This window comes from Hordeum vulgare, chromosome 3H, assembly GCF_904849725.1.
Source record: "Hordeum vulgare subsp. vulgare chromosome 3H, MorexV3_pseudomolecules_assembly, whole genome shotgun sequence".
Classification (NCBI taxonomy): domain Eukaryota; kingdom Viridiplantae; phylum Streptophyta; class Magnoliopsida; order Poales; family Poaceae; genus Hordeum; species Hordeum vulgare.
In genome coordinates this window covers 58728423-58745832 of record NC_058520.1, presented here as the reverse complement: position 1 = coordinate 58745832, position 17410 = coordinate 58728423, and the positions used below count along the sequence as shown (strand labels likewise).

Here is a 17410-nt window from a genome sequence, read left to right as displayed (position 1 = left end):
TTCTCTAGTTCCTTGATCCAACCACCTAAGGTTGTAATCTGAGCTTGATTGAGTGAACTAGTGTACTGGGTTGCCAACACATTATTTGGGTTTATCTCATCACCATTTTACCAAATATAAACCGTGTAAGAAATTACCCTATATATATAGGGTAATGGGATGTTACGAATCCTCTAATTTTATTATGCGAGGGCGATGTTCTAGTGCCATTCAAACATGACATTTGAGACTTACAGAGAAAAGTATTCTGAGTACCTTCCTTTTATTTATTGATTTAGAATAGCAAAAACAAAACAAAAAGATGAATACATGCGGAACATGAATAAATTACCATGATAGAATAGAAGCATTTTCAATTCGCGAAAAGAAGGAATAAATAGATGCATTTTCAAGCGGATTTGGCCGAGGCGGGTGTAGGGGTAGAAGAAATCAGCTTGCATGTATCGCGACACTTGTTATCTGAGCTATCCTTTTCCTTTGCGCAATGCTTGAAGCAATCCATGTCTTGCTCTATGGCTTTCTTATTGGCGGGGGTGGCCATGATGTAGCCAAATCTCGCAGCCATGTATGGGCAGTCGACGTAGCAGTGGTCGGTGCAAGTAGGATCCATGCATGCCTTGTCGCAGTCGGCGCCACATTGGGTAGAATAGTCCTTGACAGTCTTGTCGCCTGGGCAGCCACCATGCTTGTCGACGGATTCTTTTAGGGCATCCTGCCCTCCAGAAGTTTCTAGATTAAAGACTTCTTCCTTCTTTTCCCCGACCTCGGCGAGCTCCGTGAACAAGTGCTCGATGAAGGTGACGCTGGTTGCCTCAGTGTTGCATGCCTTGTCCACCATGGCGGTGCACGTGGCATCCTTTTTTTCGCCCTTGCCACAGAGCTTGGAGTACTCGGTGAGGCAGGTGGGACTAGCCTTCTCATGCCCTGAGGCCACCAACACAGGTGATGTGGTCGCCGCCACCACAAGGGTGATGACGAGCAGCGACTCGGCCTTGCGCTTGGCATCCATCTTGTTCTCGATTTCTCTTTGATAGTTGGACCACCAACACTAGTGTTGATCGAGATGCTTGCGTTGCATTACATTTATATAGGCGATGACCCAGGGTCGGGGCAAGTGGTATGATAGTGAGGCCATCAGCCATTGGAGCTCCATAGACACTAAATTTGGTGAATGCATTTCTACAAAACCGGCCAAAACATCCACCCGACCGAGGTCCAATTTCTATTTAGGGAGCAAGATCTAATTTTAGTACTAAAGGCATTCATATATGTGTGAGGTGTGTATTTTCTACTTATGTATTTTAAGAAAAATCCTCGAATTTTCTATAGACGGAAATTAGGTGTGGTATGCATGTGTTGTTGCTAAATTCAGCTTGCTAGTCCTCCTTTCCTGACTGAGACCGTCCCCTGGTCGTGAAGTGATGTGACGCTCCTCCTCTCTTGGACGATACCTCCTATTTCGTGCCTAGGCACTCGCGAATTAAAAATTGAGCAACTGAAACTTCTAATGGGATATCGTGCATATGAAAACTATTTGTCACCTATTTAAAAGAAAAAATATGTATTCTATATTAAAGAACTGTGGTCAAAATTTGGAAAGAATCATCACATATTTGACAATATGTGAATTTCCTATTAGAGGTATGGAAATTGTGTAACAAAATATGGTCATCACATATTTTAATATTCTCATAGTTTAATTAAAATTGTTCATTTGGTAAGAAACTCATCAAGTTATTAAAACATCGAAAAGGAAAAAAATCTAAGAAATGAAAAGCTGGAAATGAAAACATGGTCATTTGGTACTAAAGGATAATATGATAAGGAAGAAAAAACTAAGGGTAAAAGAAAAATACAAGAAATAAGTAGGAGGATGAAGATAGAAAATAAAACAAAAACATCACAAACAGAGAAACACAAAAAATAAAGGGAGCAAAAAAGAACTAGCACACATCGTTCGCTCGCAACTGCTAAGTGCGCAAAATAACTATTATGTGCACTATGAGCGGAATAGAATTCTTACAATTGGATGGCTTACTCGATGGGCGACCCTATACAGTGACCTACCTGCTAGAAACTCTAAAATCACTTGTTAAGGGATATCCTTTGTAAAGGTCACCATCATCTTGTTAGGCTCTTACATGTTGTGCATTGCATGTGCGCCACTTGTCGCACCGAGATGTCCTTCTTTTTTCGTAGATTTGTTTGTTTAAAATGTTTATCTCTTGAACCATGCATCTAAAGCCATAGTTGGTTTCACTGTTGGATTTGTCGCGTCGAGATTTTCAAAACTAGATCACATGTTAATAGATTTTGACTAAAAAATCACAAAAACCTGAAAAAACAGAAACCTAAAAATAAAAAATTGGGAAAAAATAACAAAAAAAAGTTTGAAAAAAAACTGAACCCGGAAACAGGATTGTGGTTTTCACTTTTTTTCTCTTTTCGAGGATCACATTTTTATCCCGAGTTGTAGTTCTCATGCAACGAAATATGTGCTTCCGAGAGAAATAAAATTGTGCTTTTCGCAGAGGCAATTTTTTTCATTTTTTCGAAGAAGCAAAAGAAGTATGTTCTTCCACAAGAGGCGAATAGTGTTTCTTGTGGACGAACTATTTTTTCCATTTAAAAAAATAGTTGTGTTTCTCTTAAAAACAAATCTTTGCTTCCCTTGGAAGCACTATTTTTGTCCTTTTCCAAGAAGCACACATGTTTCAGAAAAATCGAATAACATTCACATATTACTAGAAAGTAAACATTTAATAACTATTGTTTGCAATTTTCAAAAACTAATTAGAGTCCAAGAACATTTTTTTATTTGGGAATAAATTTTGAGTTAATGTTCTTTTTCAAACGTGCAAACATTTTCATGAATTAATGCACATTTTTATGAATTCATCATAATTTTTGAATTCATGATTTTTTTCTGAATTCATAACCATTTATTTCGATTCAAGAATGTTCATTTGAATTTCCCGACATTGTTCTGACTTAAAAACCGACCTAGATAAAAAAAGTAGGTAAAAAACTAATCTAAGAAAAAATAGGTGTGAAAAAAGAGTATGTGTGTCGGGACCCCGATCCTAAGTCATACAATTCCAGCTTGTAACACATTATATCACTTTGTGGCCTCACGCATGATAATCACCACGGCTGCCACCTTACCTTGGCCGGGACCGTTTGCGTCATTTGGCTCACGTATATGACTATGTCGCCAACAATCATATGTCAGAGAACTCGGATAGACATGGCTAGCTTTAAACCCAAGTGGCACATCCATACAGGAACATGCATACATAACCCAACAAAGCAAGTGTCGGTCAACAACGTAGAGGCAATAATAAAATGGTTATTATCATATTTCCTTGTTCATGATAATTGTGTATTGTTTATGATATAATTGTATTAATAGGAAACATTAATACATGTGTGAATAAATAGATCACAATGTGTCCCTAGCAAGACTCTAGTTGGCTAGCTCGTTGATCAATAGTTGGCCGTGGTTTCCTGATCATGGACATTGGATGTCATTGCTAACGGGATCACATCATTAGGAGAATGATGTGATGGACAAGACCCAATCCTAAGCATAGCACTAGATCGTGTTGTTGGTATGCTAAAGCTTTTCTAATTTCTAGTATCTTTCCCTTCGACCGTGAGCTTGTGCAACTCACAGATACCGTAGGAGTGATTTGGGTGTATCAAACGTCACAACGTAACTGGGTGACTATAAAGGTGCACTAGAGGTATCTCCGAAAGTATCTGTTGGGTTGGCACGAATCGAGATCGGGATTTGTCACTCCGTGTGACAGAGAGGTTTCTCTGGGCCCACTCGGTAGAACATCATCATAATGAGCTCAATGTGACTAAGTAGTTAGTCACGGGATGATGTGCTTTGGAACGAGTAAAGAGACATACCGGTAACGAGATTGAACAAGGTATAGGGATACCGACGATCGAATCTCGGGCAAGTTCTATACCGACAGACAAAGGGAATTGTATACGGGATTGATTGAATCCTTGACATCGTGGTTCATCCGTTGAGATCATCGTGGAACATATGGGAGCGACCATGGGTATCCAGATCCCGCTGGTGTTTATTGGCCGGGGAGGTGTCTCAGCCATGTCTGCATGCCTCCCGAACCCGTAGGGTCTACACACTTAAGGTTCGATGACGCTAGGGTAGTAGGGAATTGTTATACGAGGTTACCGAAGGTTGTTCGGAGTCCTGGATGAGATCCCGGTTGTCACGAGGATCTCCGGAATGGTCCGGAGGTAAAGATTGATATATAGGATGGATGGGTTTGGACGCCGGAAATGTTTCGAGCACCACCGCCAACGTGTCGGGACCACTGGAAAGGTTCCGGAGGCCCACCGGGAGGGGCCACCAGCCCCGGGAAGCTACATGGGCCAAGTGTGAGAGGGAACCAGCCCCTGGGTGGGCTCTTGCGCCCCTCACACCCAGTCCAAGGCACCAAGAGAGGGAAGGGGGGAACCCTAAGTCAGGTGGGCCTTAGGCGCACCAGGGTGTGCGCCACCCCCTCCTCCCCTCCTGGCCGCCACCTCCTGCCCCATCTAGGGCTGCCGCACCCCTTAGGGGTGGGAACCCTAAGGGGGCGCCACCCTGCCCTTCCCCCTATATATAGTGGGGGTTTTGGCCATTGGAGACACGAAAATTTCTCTCTCTCTCGACGCAGCCCTGCTTCTCTTCTTCCTCGTGTCCCATAGTGCTTTGCGAAGCCCTGCGGGAGACCTTGTCGCTCCATCGCCACCACGCCGTCGTGCTGCTGGAGCTCTTCCCCAACCTCTCCCACCTCCTAGCTGGATCAAGGTGCGGGAGACGTCACCGGGCTGCACGTGTGTGGAACGCGGAGGTGAAGTGGTTCGACACTAGATCGGAATCACACCACGATTTGAATCGCAGCGAGTACGACTCCATCAACCGCGTTCTAGCAACGCTTCCGCTTAGCGATCTTCAAAGGTATGAAGATGCTCTCAACCCTTTCTCGTTGCTGGTTTCTCCATAGGAATATCTTAATATGGCATAGGAAAAAATTTGAATTTTGCTACATTACCCAACAAATAGGCCAAGAGGGGTTGAGTTACCGGAACTCAATGTGCGGTAGTAGCTAGTCTTGGCACACCAACACAAGATCTCGGGTGGTGAGTGCGACATAAATGAGACAACCCACCATGTACTCCTACATGGCCTCTCATTGCTACCTTTACCGAAAGAGGTTCACATACTTAACCCTCATCAGTAGGACATGATCATTCCAATTCATCACCCAGATGATCAAACCAGCTCAACTCTAAGCATAGCAAGCATAACAGGGTAATGGCACAACATGTCTCATGCATCTACTAGGTATGCTAGGTTTCTTGGTTTAGCTATTTACTGTAACAATGACAGGTCATGCAAAGGAATGGGTTCATCTACCGTAACACAAGTAGCAGTTGAATCATCTTGTCCTAATGCATTGAAACGAGAGCAAGAGCGATAGAGTGCAATTTCATTGGTCAGAAGAACTCAGCTATTCTTTGATGTCAGTGATAAATACATCTCGCAAGTCTATCAACAAGATCAAACAAGGAAGAATTTAGGCACGGCAAATGCTTCACAATGATGCATGAGTATGCCATGTTAACATGATTTTGGTTTTGTCTAACGCAGGTGGTCATAAGTTAAATGGAAGTTATTTGATCATTATAGATCAATTTCAAACCCATTTATAAGCATTCAAATTTCTTTATTGAAATTTTCATATTCTACAAGTTTAAGTTGTTCAAACAGTCATGAAAATGGTACCATCCTATTCCTTGCATTTTTTGATAACTTTTGATAAATAATTTACTTAATTTGGAGCTATGGTTGAATTTCTATGAACTTTTGAAGTTTGGAACATTTTCTAGAATTAAATAAATCCAGAAATGGTTTACTGCGTCAGCAAGTCAACCGACCAAGTTCCAGGTCAAACCTGACCAGTAGGGGCCACTGGTCAGTGACCCGGGGCTAATCCCCACGCTGACCCGCCCTAACTGGGGGTTTGACCACCTACTGGCCTGCTGGTTAGTGGCTAATTGGGGCGATTAGGACTAATGGCCACGCCACGTGGACGCCCACTAGAGTCTGGCCGACGGCAACCGAATACGTAGCGGGGGCTCACCGGAGTTGCCCTAATAGGCGCTACAGAGCACGGAACCAGGCGCCGAGAGCACTAGGATGTAGCCCAGGCTCGGCCTCACCCAGCACGCCCAACATGAGGAGCTAGGGCGGCCGGATTTGGCACCGACGATAAGTTGGGCGGTGTCAGTGGCGCGGGCTCGGCGGCAGCTGCAGCTAGGGGCACGGGAGGACCATGGGGATAGGGGAATGGGCTGGGCGGCTCACCACGAGGAGGATAGAGCCAACGACGACCTCAGGGAGGCCTTCTAGCTGGCGAATCGGCGACGAGGTTGTCGACGACCGGAGGTTGAAGACGATGTTGCTGGCGGCGATGTAGGTGCGTCCGAGCTCAATTATTCCAGCAAGGAAGAGCACTCGTGGTGGCGGAGGCGATGAGCAGCTCAGGGGGGCGTAGAAGTGACGATGGCCGTGGTGGTGCCCGATGGTGAATGCAGCGCGCTCTGGTCCGAGTGAGAGGGAGCAGAGGGATAGGAAGAAAGCGAGAGGGAGAGACCAGAGGGGATAAGGGAGAGGGCATCGGGGCCTCCGTGGCGTCGCTAGAAGGAGGACTGAGCCACGACGAAGCAGGAGGTGGCCGAGGGTCTCGGGTGCACACCACGCCTCTCCTCTTCCTACTGGCTGGAGGTAGAAGACGGGGCTGCCCCTGGGGGCTGGGCTAGCCACGTAAGTGGCGAGGTTCGTTCTTTTTCCTTTTTCTATTTCATTTCTTTTCTAATTTCTGATATATATTTTTGACTTTCTATATAAATATAAAACCATTTGTAAATTTATCTTGATAACAGTCATGTGGGCTACATCTCCATGATACGTCCATTTTGCATCATGCTTTCATGTTGATATTTATCGCTTCTTGGGCTGTTATTTCACTCCACGGTACAATAATTATGCCTTTTCTCTCTTATTTTGCAAGGTTTACATGAAGAGGAAGAATGCTGGCAACTAAATTCTGTCCTGAAAATGGAGCAAGTTTGAGATACCTATTCTGCGCAACTCCAAACGCCCTAAAAATAAACGAGGATTTTTTTCGGGATTTATAAAAAATACTGGGCCGAAGAAGTGTGAGAGGGGCGCTAGCAGGTGGCCACAAGCCTGCTAGGCGCGGCCACCCCCTGGCCGCGCCTAGGGGGCTTGTGGGCACCCAGCTGGCCCTCTGGCCCCCCTCTTCTTCTATATGAAGGGTTTCGTTCCGAAAAAAATGAGGAGGAGGCTTTTTTGAGGATTCACCGTCGCCACGAGGCGGAACTTGAGCACAACCAATCTAGAGCTCCAGTAGGACGATCTTGCCCGGAGGGGGAATCGTCGCCATCGTCATCACCAACACTCCTCTCATCGGAGGGGACTCGTCACCATCAGCATCTTCATCAGCACCATCTCATCTCCAAACCATAGTTAATTTCTTGTAACCAATCTCCGTCTTGCGACTCCGATTGGTACTTGTAAGGTTGCTAGTAGTGTTAATTACTCTTTGTAGTTGATGCTAGTTGGATTACTTGGTGGAAGAGTTTATTTTCATATCCTTGATGCTACTCATTACCTATCTGGTCATGAATATGATAATTCTTTGTGAGTAGTTACTTTTGTTCCTGAGGACATGGGATAAGTCATGCTAATAGTAGTCATCTGAATTTGGTATTCGTTCGATATTTTGATGTGGTGTATGTTGTTTTTCCTCTAGTGGTGTTATGTGAACGTCGACTACATAACACTTCATCATTATTTGGGCCTGGAGGAAGTCATTGGCAAGTAGTATGTAGATGATGGGTTGCTAGAGTGACTTAAGCTTAAACCCTAGTTTATGCGTTGCTTCGTAAGGGGCTGATTTGGATCCACTAGTTTAATGCTATGGTTAGACTTTGTATTAATTCCTCTTTTGTAGTTGCGGATGCTGGCGAGAGGGATTAATCATGAGTGGGATTCTTCTCCAACTAAGGGCAGTACCCAAGCGCCAGTCCACCCACATATCAAACTATCAAAGTAACAAACGTGAATCATGTGAACATGATGAAAACTAGCATGACAGAAATTCCCGTGTGTCCTCGGGAGCGTTTTTCCTCCTATAAGACTTTGTCCAGGCTGGTCCGTTGCTACAAAAGGATTGGGCCACTTTGCTGCACCGTTGCAACTTTTGTTACTTGTTGCTTTCTACGAATCATCTCACCACACAATCACTTGTTACCGATAATTTCAGTGCTTGGAGATATTTCCTTGCTGAAAACCACTTGTCAGATCCTTCTACTCCTCGTTGGGTCTGACACTCTTACTTATCGAAAGGACTAGGATAGATCCCCTATACTTGTGGGTCATCAAGACTCTTTTCTGGCGCCTTTTCCAGGGAGTGAAGTGCCTTTGGTAAGTGGAACTTGGTAAGGAAGGATTCTAATAGTGTGCTGAAATTTATTGTCACTTGTCACTATGGAAACTAATCCTTTGAGGGGCTTGTTTGGGGTATCTTCACCTCGAACGGAAGCACAAAGAGTTGCTCCTCAACCTGCTGCACCTACTGAAAATATTTGCTTTGAATTTCCTTCGGGTATGCTTGAGAAACTGTTGGCTAATCCTTTTACAGGAGATGGAACATCACTTCCAGACTTGCATCTAATCTATGTAGATGAAGTTTGTGGTTTATTTAAGCTTGCAGGTTTGCCCGAGGATGAGGTCAAGAAGAAGGTATTTCCTTTATCTTTGAAGAATAAGGCGTTGACATGGTATAGGCTATGTGATGATACTGGATCATGGAACTACAATCGGTTGAAATTGGAATTTCATCAAAAGTTTTATCCTATGCATTTAGTACATCGTGATCGGAATTATATTTATAATTTTTGGCCTCATGATAGAGAAAGCATCGCTCAAGCTTGGGGGAGGCTTAAATCAATGTTATATTCATGCCACAACCATGAGCTCTCGAGAGAAATTATCATTCAAAAATTCTATGCTCGACTTTCTCATGATGATCACACCATGCTTGACACTTGTTGTACCAGTTCTTTTATGAAGAGAGATATTGACTTCAGATGGAATTTATTGCAGATAATTAAACGCAACTCTGAAGATTGGGAGCTTGAAGAAGGTAAGGAGTCAGGTATGAATTTCCAGTTTGTTTGCGTTAAATCCTTTGTTGAAACAAATACTTTTTGTGACTTTAGCGCTAAGTATGGACTTGACTCTGAGATAGTAGCTTCATTGTGTGAATCATTTGCTGCACATATTGATCTCCCCAAAGATAAGTGGTTTAAATATCATCCTCCTTTAGATGTCAATGTAGTTAAACCCAATCCAGTTGAAGAGAAAGTCATTGCCTATAGTGATCCTATTGTTCCTAGTGCTTACATCGAGAAACCACCTTTCCCTGTTAGGATAAAGGATCATTCTAAAGATTCAACTATGATAAGTAGAGGCTACATTAGAACACCTACACCCCCAGAACAAATTATATTTGAACCTAGCATTGCTATTATCAAAGATCTCCTGTCCGACGATGTTGTGGGACATAATATTCACTTATGTGAAGATGCTGCTAGAATTGCTAAACCTCACGCTAGAGACAAACATAGGCATGTTGTTGGCACGCCTGTTGTTTATGTTAAGATAGGAGATCATTGTTATCATGGTTTATGTGACGTGGGTGCCAGTGTTAGTGCAATACCTCAATCCTTATATGATGAAATTAAAGACGAGATTCCACCTGTTGAGATAGAGCCTATTGATGTCACTATTCAGCTTGCCAATAGAGATACTATCTGCCCTGTGGGAATTGTTAGGGATGTTGAAGTCTTGTGTGGTAAAACGAAGTATCCTGCTGATTTATTCGTTCTTGCTACCGCACAAGATAGGTTTTGTCCCATCATATTTGGCAGACCTTTTCTCAATACTGTCAATGGTCATATTGATTGTGAGAAGCAAACTGTTACTGTTGGCTTTGAAGGTGTGTCACATGAGTGCAATTTCTCCAAGTTTGGTAGACAACCTCATGAAAAGGTTTTACCAAGTAAGGATGAAACTATTGCCTTAACTTCTATTGTCGTGCCTCCTACTGATCCATTAGAGCAATACTTACTTGAGAATGAAAATGATATGCATATGGATGAAAGGGATGAGATAGATAGAGTTGTCTTACAACAATATCCTATCCTTAAGAATAACTTGCATGTTGAACTGCTTGGGGATCCGCCCCCACTAAAGGGTGATCCTGTGTTCGAGCTTAAACAGTTGCCTGATACTCTTAAGTATGCTTATCTTGATGAAAAGAGATATATCATGTTATAATTAGTGCTAGCCTCTCACAGCATGAAGAAAAGAAGTTACTAAATCTCTGAGAAAGCACCACGCTGCTATTGGATATACTCTTGATGATCTTAAGGGCATTAGTCCCACTTTATGCCAGCACAAGATTAAAACTGATCCTGATTCCAAACCAGTTGCTGATCATCAACGGAGATTAAATCCTAAGATGAAAGAGGTAGTAAGAGAAAAAATACTAAAGCTCCTGGAAGCAGACATTATCTATCCTGTTGCTCATAGCGATTGGGTGAGTCTGGTGCATTGCGTCCATAAGAAGGGAGGCATTACCGTTGTCCCTAATGATAAGGATGAATTGATCCCAGAGAGTATTATTACTGGCTATAGGATAGTGATCGATTTTAGGAAATTGAATAAAGCCACTAGGAAAGATCATTACCCTTAGCCTTTTATCGACCAAATACTAGAAAGACTGTGTAAACACACACACTTCTGCTATCTAGACGGTTATTCCGGTTTCTCCCAAATACCAGTTGCACAATCTGATCAGGACAAAACCACTTTCACCTGCCCGGCTTTGCCTCTTCCCATGATCAAAAGAGTGAGAGAAGAACAAAAGCATGAAAGATCATGTAATGATCTTATGGGAAGTGATGGCTTCACATATAAAAAGAATGTTGATTGAAACTTGTTGAGGGTAGACAAACGTAGACCTTGGTCATTGTTGCAATTAATAGGAAGTGATAAAGAAGGAGAGGTTCACATATAAATACATCATCTTTGACACCATCTATGATTGTGAACACTCACTAAACTATTGCATGCCTAGAAGTAGATGTTGGACAAGGAAGAAAACATAATGAATTGTGTTTGCTTGGTTCTGAATAATGTTATATGATTAGAGATCCCTTAGCATGTGACGATTGCTTCCACCTCATTTTAACCAAAACTCCCGCACCAAGTAGAAATACTACTTGTGATGAGGAAAATAAGCTTTGTACGAACCTGTGATGAGGAAGACATAAAAGCGACAGATGGCATAATAAAGTTCTTTATCACAGGAGGCAATATAACGTGACGTTTCTCCACACTAAGAGGACACGCATCCAGACCTCAAAAGCGCATGACAACCTCTGCTTCCCTCTACGAAGGGCCTATCTTGTACCTTTACTTTTTGCCCTTGAAAGAGTCATGGTGATCTTCACCAATTCCTTGTTTCGCCTTTATCTTGGCTAACGTCATATGCTAGTGAAAGATCTATATTCATATGTCAACTTGGAGGTAAGAATTCATGAATTATTTTTGTTGACATTACCCTTGAGGTAAGCAGTTAGGAGGCAAAACTATAAGCCCCTATCTTTCTCTGTGTCCAGCTGAAACTTTGACCAAATGAGTACCACGTGCGTTGTAGCAATTGTAGAGAATGTAAAGATGATTGAGTATGTTGATTTGCTTTACAAGCTCTTATTTGACTCTTTCTGATGTTGTGATAAATTGCAACTGCTTCAATGACTACAGGCTATTGGTTGTTACTTCTCGGTAAGGTTCTTGATCCATACTTTAATTTGTGAAGGAATTGTCACTTTAGAATGAGAGATTATATGTTGTTATTGCTGTTCTGATCAGGATCATGATGCATGCATGTTCACATTTTGTTTTGTCGACACCTGTCTCCCTTAACATGTGGTCATATTTATTGAGCTCGGCTTTCGCATGAGGACAGGCGAGGTCTAAGCTTGGGGGAGTTGATACGTCCATTTTGCATCATGCTTTCATGTTGATATTTATCGCTTCTTGGGCTGTTATTTCACTTCATGGTACAATACATATGCCCTTTCTCTCTTATTTTGCAAGGTTTACATGAAGAGGGAGAATGCCGGCAGCTGGAATTCTGGCCTGAAAATGGAGCAAGTTTGAGATACCTGTTCTGCGCAACTCCAAATGCCGTAAAAATAAACGAGCATTTTTTTCGGGATTTATAAAAAATATTGAGCCGAAGAAGTGTCGTTGGGGCGCCAGCAGGTGGCCACAAGCCTGCTAGGCGCGGCCACCCCCCTGGTCGCGCCTAGGGGGCTTGTGGGCACCCAGCTGGCCCTCTGGCCCCCCTCTTCTGCTATATGAAGGGTTTCGTTCTGAAAAAAATCAAGAGGAGTCTTTTTCGAGGATTCTCCGCCGCCATGAGGCGAAACTTGAGCAGAACCAATCTAGAGCTCTAGTAGGACGGTCCTGCGGGGAAACTTCCCTCCCGGAGGGGGAAATCGTCGCCGCCGTCATCAGCAACACTCCTCTCATCGGAGGGGACTCGTCACCATCAACATCCTCATCAACACCATCTCATCTCCAAACCCTAGTTCATCTCTTGTAACCAATCTCCGTCTCGCGACTCCGATTGGTACTTGTAAGGTTGCTAGTAGTGTTAATTACTCTTTGTAGTTGATGCTAGTTGGATTACTTGGTGGAAGAGTTCATGTACAGATCCTTGATGCTACTCATTACCTATTTGGTCATGAATATGATTATGATTTGTGAGTAGTTACTTTTGTTCCTGAGGACATGGGACAAGTCATGCTAATAGTAGTCATGTGAATTTGGTATTCGTTCGATATTTTGATGTGTTGTATGTTGTTTTTCCACTAGTGGTGTTATGTGAACATCGACTACATAACACTTCACCATTATTTGGGCCTACAGGAAGGCATTGGGAAGTAGTAAGTAGATGATGGGTTGCTAAAGTGACAGAAGCTTAAACCCTAGTTTATGCGTTGCTTCGTAAGGGGCTGATTTGGATCGACTAGTTTAATGCTATGGTTAGACTTTGTCTTAATTATTCTTTCGTAGTTGCGGATGCTTCTGAGAGGGGTTAATCATAAGTGGGATGCTTGTACAAGTAAGGGAAGTACCCAAGCGCCGGTCCACCCACATATCGAACTATCAAAGTAACGAACGCGAATCATGTGAACATGATGAAAACTAGCATGACAAAAATTCTCGTGTGTCCTCGGGAGCGTTTTTCCTCTTATAAGACTTTTCCAGGCTTGTCCCTTGCTACAAAAGGATTGGGCCAATTTTCTGCACCGTTCCTACTTTTGTTACTTGTTACTTGCTACGAATCATCTCACCACACAATCACTTGTTACCGATAATTTCAGTGTTGCAGATATTTCCTTGCTGAAAACCACTTATCAGATCCTTCTGCTCCTCGTTGGGTTCAACACTCTTACTTACTGAAAGTACTATGATAGATCCGCTATACTTGTGGGTCATCACTCCACCTTCCACTTGAGGTAACCAACGAGGGGCGAGATGTATATCCATTAACTCGTCATCAAGCAAATTTTTGGCGCCATTGCTCGGGACTCCAATTTTCAAGATAGGGGAGTTGCACGCTATCTTTTACCTTTGATTTTTAGTCTTGTTAGTTTGCTTTCTAGTTTTGACTTTAGAGTCTTATACCAAAAATAAAAAAAAATAGTTTATTTGCTTCTAGTTGTCCTTTCTGCTTAGTACAACATGTTAAGGTTTGATGTTTTTAGGGAATTTGAGGTCCTAGATTTCCATCAAAGGAATGGAGAAAATATTAAGGAGGCTTGTGATAGAATTACTGAAGCACATAAAAGAATTATGCCTTGGATACCTATAATAATTCTGCTTTGAAATTTTTATCATTGGTTTTTTGTATGGTGTAAACACTCTCTTGATATTATAGCTAAAGGAGATTTTTTTAGAGTGTGATCAGGCTAGAGCTCTTGATATTATACAAGGTCTATCTAAATACCTTGATTATGGTCATGGATTTGACACTATTATAGATAGACTTGCTGCCATGGAAAGGAAAATAGATGATCTAGACTTAAGAGAAAGAGATAAACCCATGGTTGATAAGAAAAAGATTTGGAAACTAGATGATGACTGGGAGCCTTTTGTTAGAATTAGCATCTCTATCCAAGATTTCCTTGCTTATTGTGATATTGGGTCCCTGGTATCTACAATGCCAAAAGTTGTTTATGATTATCTAAGCTTTTTAAACATAGACAATTTTTCATCTTATCATGAACATGCTAATTGGGATATTTCTGAGATCCAGGGAAATGTAAAAGATGACGAGGTTACATTCTCTAAAAGGAATGCAACGGTTGATTTCTTCATCATGAAGCCAAACCAAGGAAACATAGTGCTTGAAAGGGACTTCCTCCGAGCCATGAAATGCTTCATTGATATAGGTAAAGGACACATACGCTTGCGTGGGAAAGCGAAAGGGACGTACCCGTTCCCTAGGAAAAATAAGGATGAACTTGTTGAGTATCCGTTTGAAGGTTTCGATGACTCCAATGACTTTGATGAATTTTGATCCTCCTTTTTGCATCATGCCTAGCTCAAAGGCATAAAAGAAAGCGCTTGTTGAGAGGAAACCCAATTTCTTTTTTACTTTTAGTTTTAGTGGTCTTGATGCTTGTTACTACTCTAGCAACATCGTTGTATCTTTATTTTCAAGTTTTGTGCCAAGTTATAGCCTCCGATCGCAAGAAAGTTCAAAAGTTGTGACATGCCGTCCAGAAACAAATTATGTCGGCTTGACAAAAAATACGCCAAAAATCACCAGATCATATTTTTGATCTGATTTATTTTACATTATGCTCCATATAATTGTCTTTCTCACGTCTATTGATTTGAGTTGCAGAAGTGCCCCAAAAAAATTATTTACTACATGTTGTTCTGTTTTTCACATATTCTGTCACGTTTTGCTTTTTCATCATTTTGCAAATTTTAAACTTTCTTTTCCTTTGAAAAAACCTTTTGGCAATCATGAGAAACAGTAGCTTTTCATGAAAATGTTTATTTTCAGCAGGGAATAAATTATTTTATTATGGGTGCTAACCACTCTAATCAGCTTATCATGAGTTTCGTATGAAGGGAGTTTTCAGGTATACAATGCAAGATGATGAAAGAAGATCTAGGAGTGTCAAGCTCTCAAGCTTGGAGATGCCCCCATTCACCCCCAAGACTAATTCAACGAGACTCAAGCATCTAAGATTGGGGATGCCCCTGTGCATCCCCTTCTCTATCAACAATCATCAGTTTGTCCATCTCCATGTTATATTCTTATCACTTCATATGTTATGTGCTATGCTTCAAGCGTCTCGTTCTTTACTTTTTAGTTTGTTTTAGTTTTGTTTGCGTATCATAACAAGTCGGAACCTATCCTTCTTTGCTTGGGAGAGAAACACGCTCCACTCCACCCTAGAACACAACATAGGTTTTCATGTTTATCTTTTTGGTGTGTTCTTTATCGTTTCATAGCTGGTGTCATGCTTAGCTCTTAGTTTTCATGCTATATCTTTTTAATAGCTTTTATTTAGGTTGCTTTTGGAAATCTGTTGAGTTATCATGCTTATTTTGTTTAGAGAGTTTGCTTGTTGCACTGAGTTGTGTGTCTTGCATGAGTAGGTAATTGAGGTTGCTATTTAAGTATAGTAGTAACCTGCAATAGTTTTCAGGTATTGATTTTAGTAATGTTTGGACTATTGGTGCCAAGAGCTTGAGCCTATTAGTGATAGGTGTCGTATTTTTGGAAATCTGTGTGTCTTTTCAAAAACTAAAAAATAAATTAGTTGAGAACTCTAGCTACTAGATTGATCGCTAACCTCTGGAGGGCTTGGAATATATAGAGTACCCTCACATTACCATGGGTCAAGGATGCGCAAGGATAACCAAACCCCCAAACACTCATCCTTGGGGTAGTTGTCTCTTTGTGAATCTCCTAACTAGATAGAGAGTTACGGATAATAAGTCTATGAGTTCTTCGGACTAATGCGAGTATTTGATTGTTGGCACTTCCACCATCCATATTTTGCTAGCCTCTTCGGTACCGTGCATTGCCATTTCTCATCTTGAGAGTTGGTGCAAAATTCATCGGTGCATCCAAACCCTTGTCATGATACGCTCTATCATCATAAGCCTCATTATATATTTCCTCAAAACAGCCACCATACCTACCTATTAAGGCATTTCTATAGCCTTTCCGAGATACATTGCCATGCAACATCCACCATCTCATGACTTGATCTTCATGTCATACATGCTTTTGCTTGATCGAGGAGCCGCATGCTAGTTGGGCCTTGCCCTTATTATTGCTACATGATGCGCTAGTTTCATTGCGTATCCTGCTACACTAGCACACACATACATTTGCATGCATCATGATAGTTTTTATTTGTCTTTATATTGAGTACTTCTTATAAAGTGTGAAGATCTTATTTTTACCCTTGTAAAACATAGAGTGTTGCCCTTAAGTGAGGAAAAGATCCCAAAGAGGACAAATTAAAAGATCCTAAAGAGGACACATGAAATGATCCCAAAGAGGACAAATGAGAGATAAATAGAAAGAGCCAAAGAGGCGACAAAAAAATTAAAAAAAATAAAAAGAAATAAAAAATAAATAAAAAGAGAGAAGGGGGCAACACTACTATTCCTTTTGAAAGATCCGCACTCGTACTCCATTGTTATACTTGTACCCCATAGAGATTATCATTCATGCATAACTTTGTGGGGACCCGTATACTATAGAACTTGGCTTGTATATTCCAATGATGAGCGTCCTAAAATGATCTCTAGGTATTCATGAGCAAGCAAGTTGGATACACCCCCACTAGTTCCATTGGAGAGCTTACCTTAGCTCATATGTGCATCCGTTGCATGGCAATCCCTACTCCTCACATCATATCTATCATTTGGCTTCCTCTTGCCTATGGTTGTCCACATTGATGCGAGCCTTTCACACCCTTTTTGTCTTCCTTCCCCATCATTATTCTATTTGCCATCCCAAGTGCCAACCTATCTTGCTTGCGCTCATCCATTGCATGAGTGCTCAAAGTCGAAAGGGAGAGGATCATTTTGACTTGTGCCTGACTAGTGGTCCGGGGATGAGTCAAAATAAGATTTTGAAGGAGACCAAGTGTGAAGTTTAGTAGATTGAGTTCTCAATTA

At 41.8% G+C, this 17410-nt stretch overlaps 1 protein-coding gene across 1 annotated transcript; it reads right to left on the bottom strand.

Moving 5' to 3' along the window:
• Window positions 1–290: 290 nt before the first annotated feature.
• Window positions 291–1049, bottom strand: LOC123439518. Its single transcript, XM_045116227.1, has one exon. The coding sequence runs from the start codon at window positions 1007–1009 to the stop codon at window positions 389–391; it is 621 nt and encodes a 206-aa protein (XP_044972162.1). The 5' UTR covers window positions 1010–1049; the 3' UTR covers window positions 291–388.
• Window positions 1050–17410: the final 16361 nt, after the last annotated feature.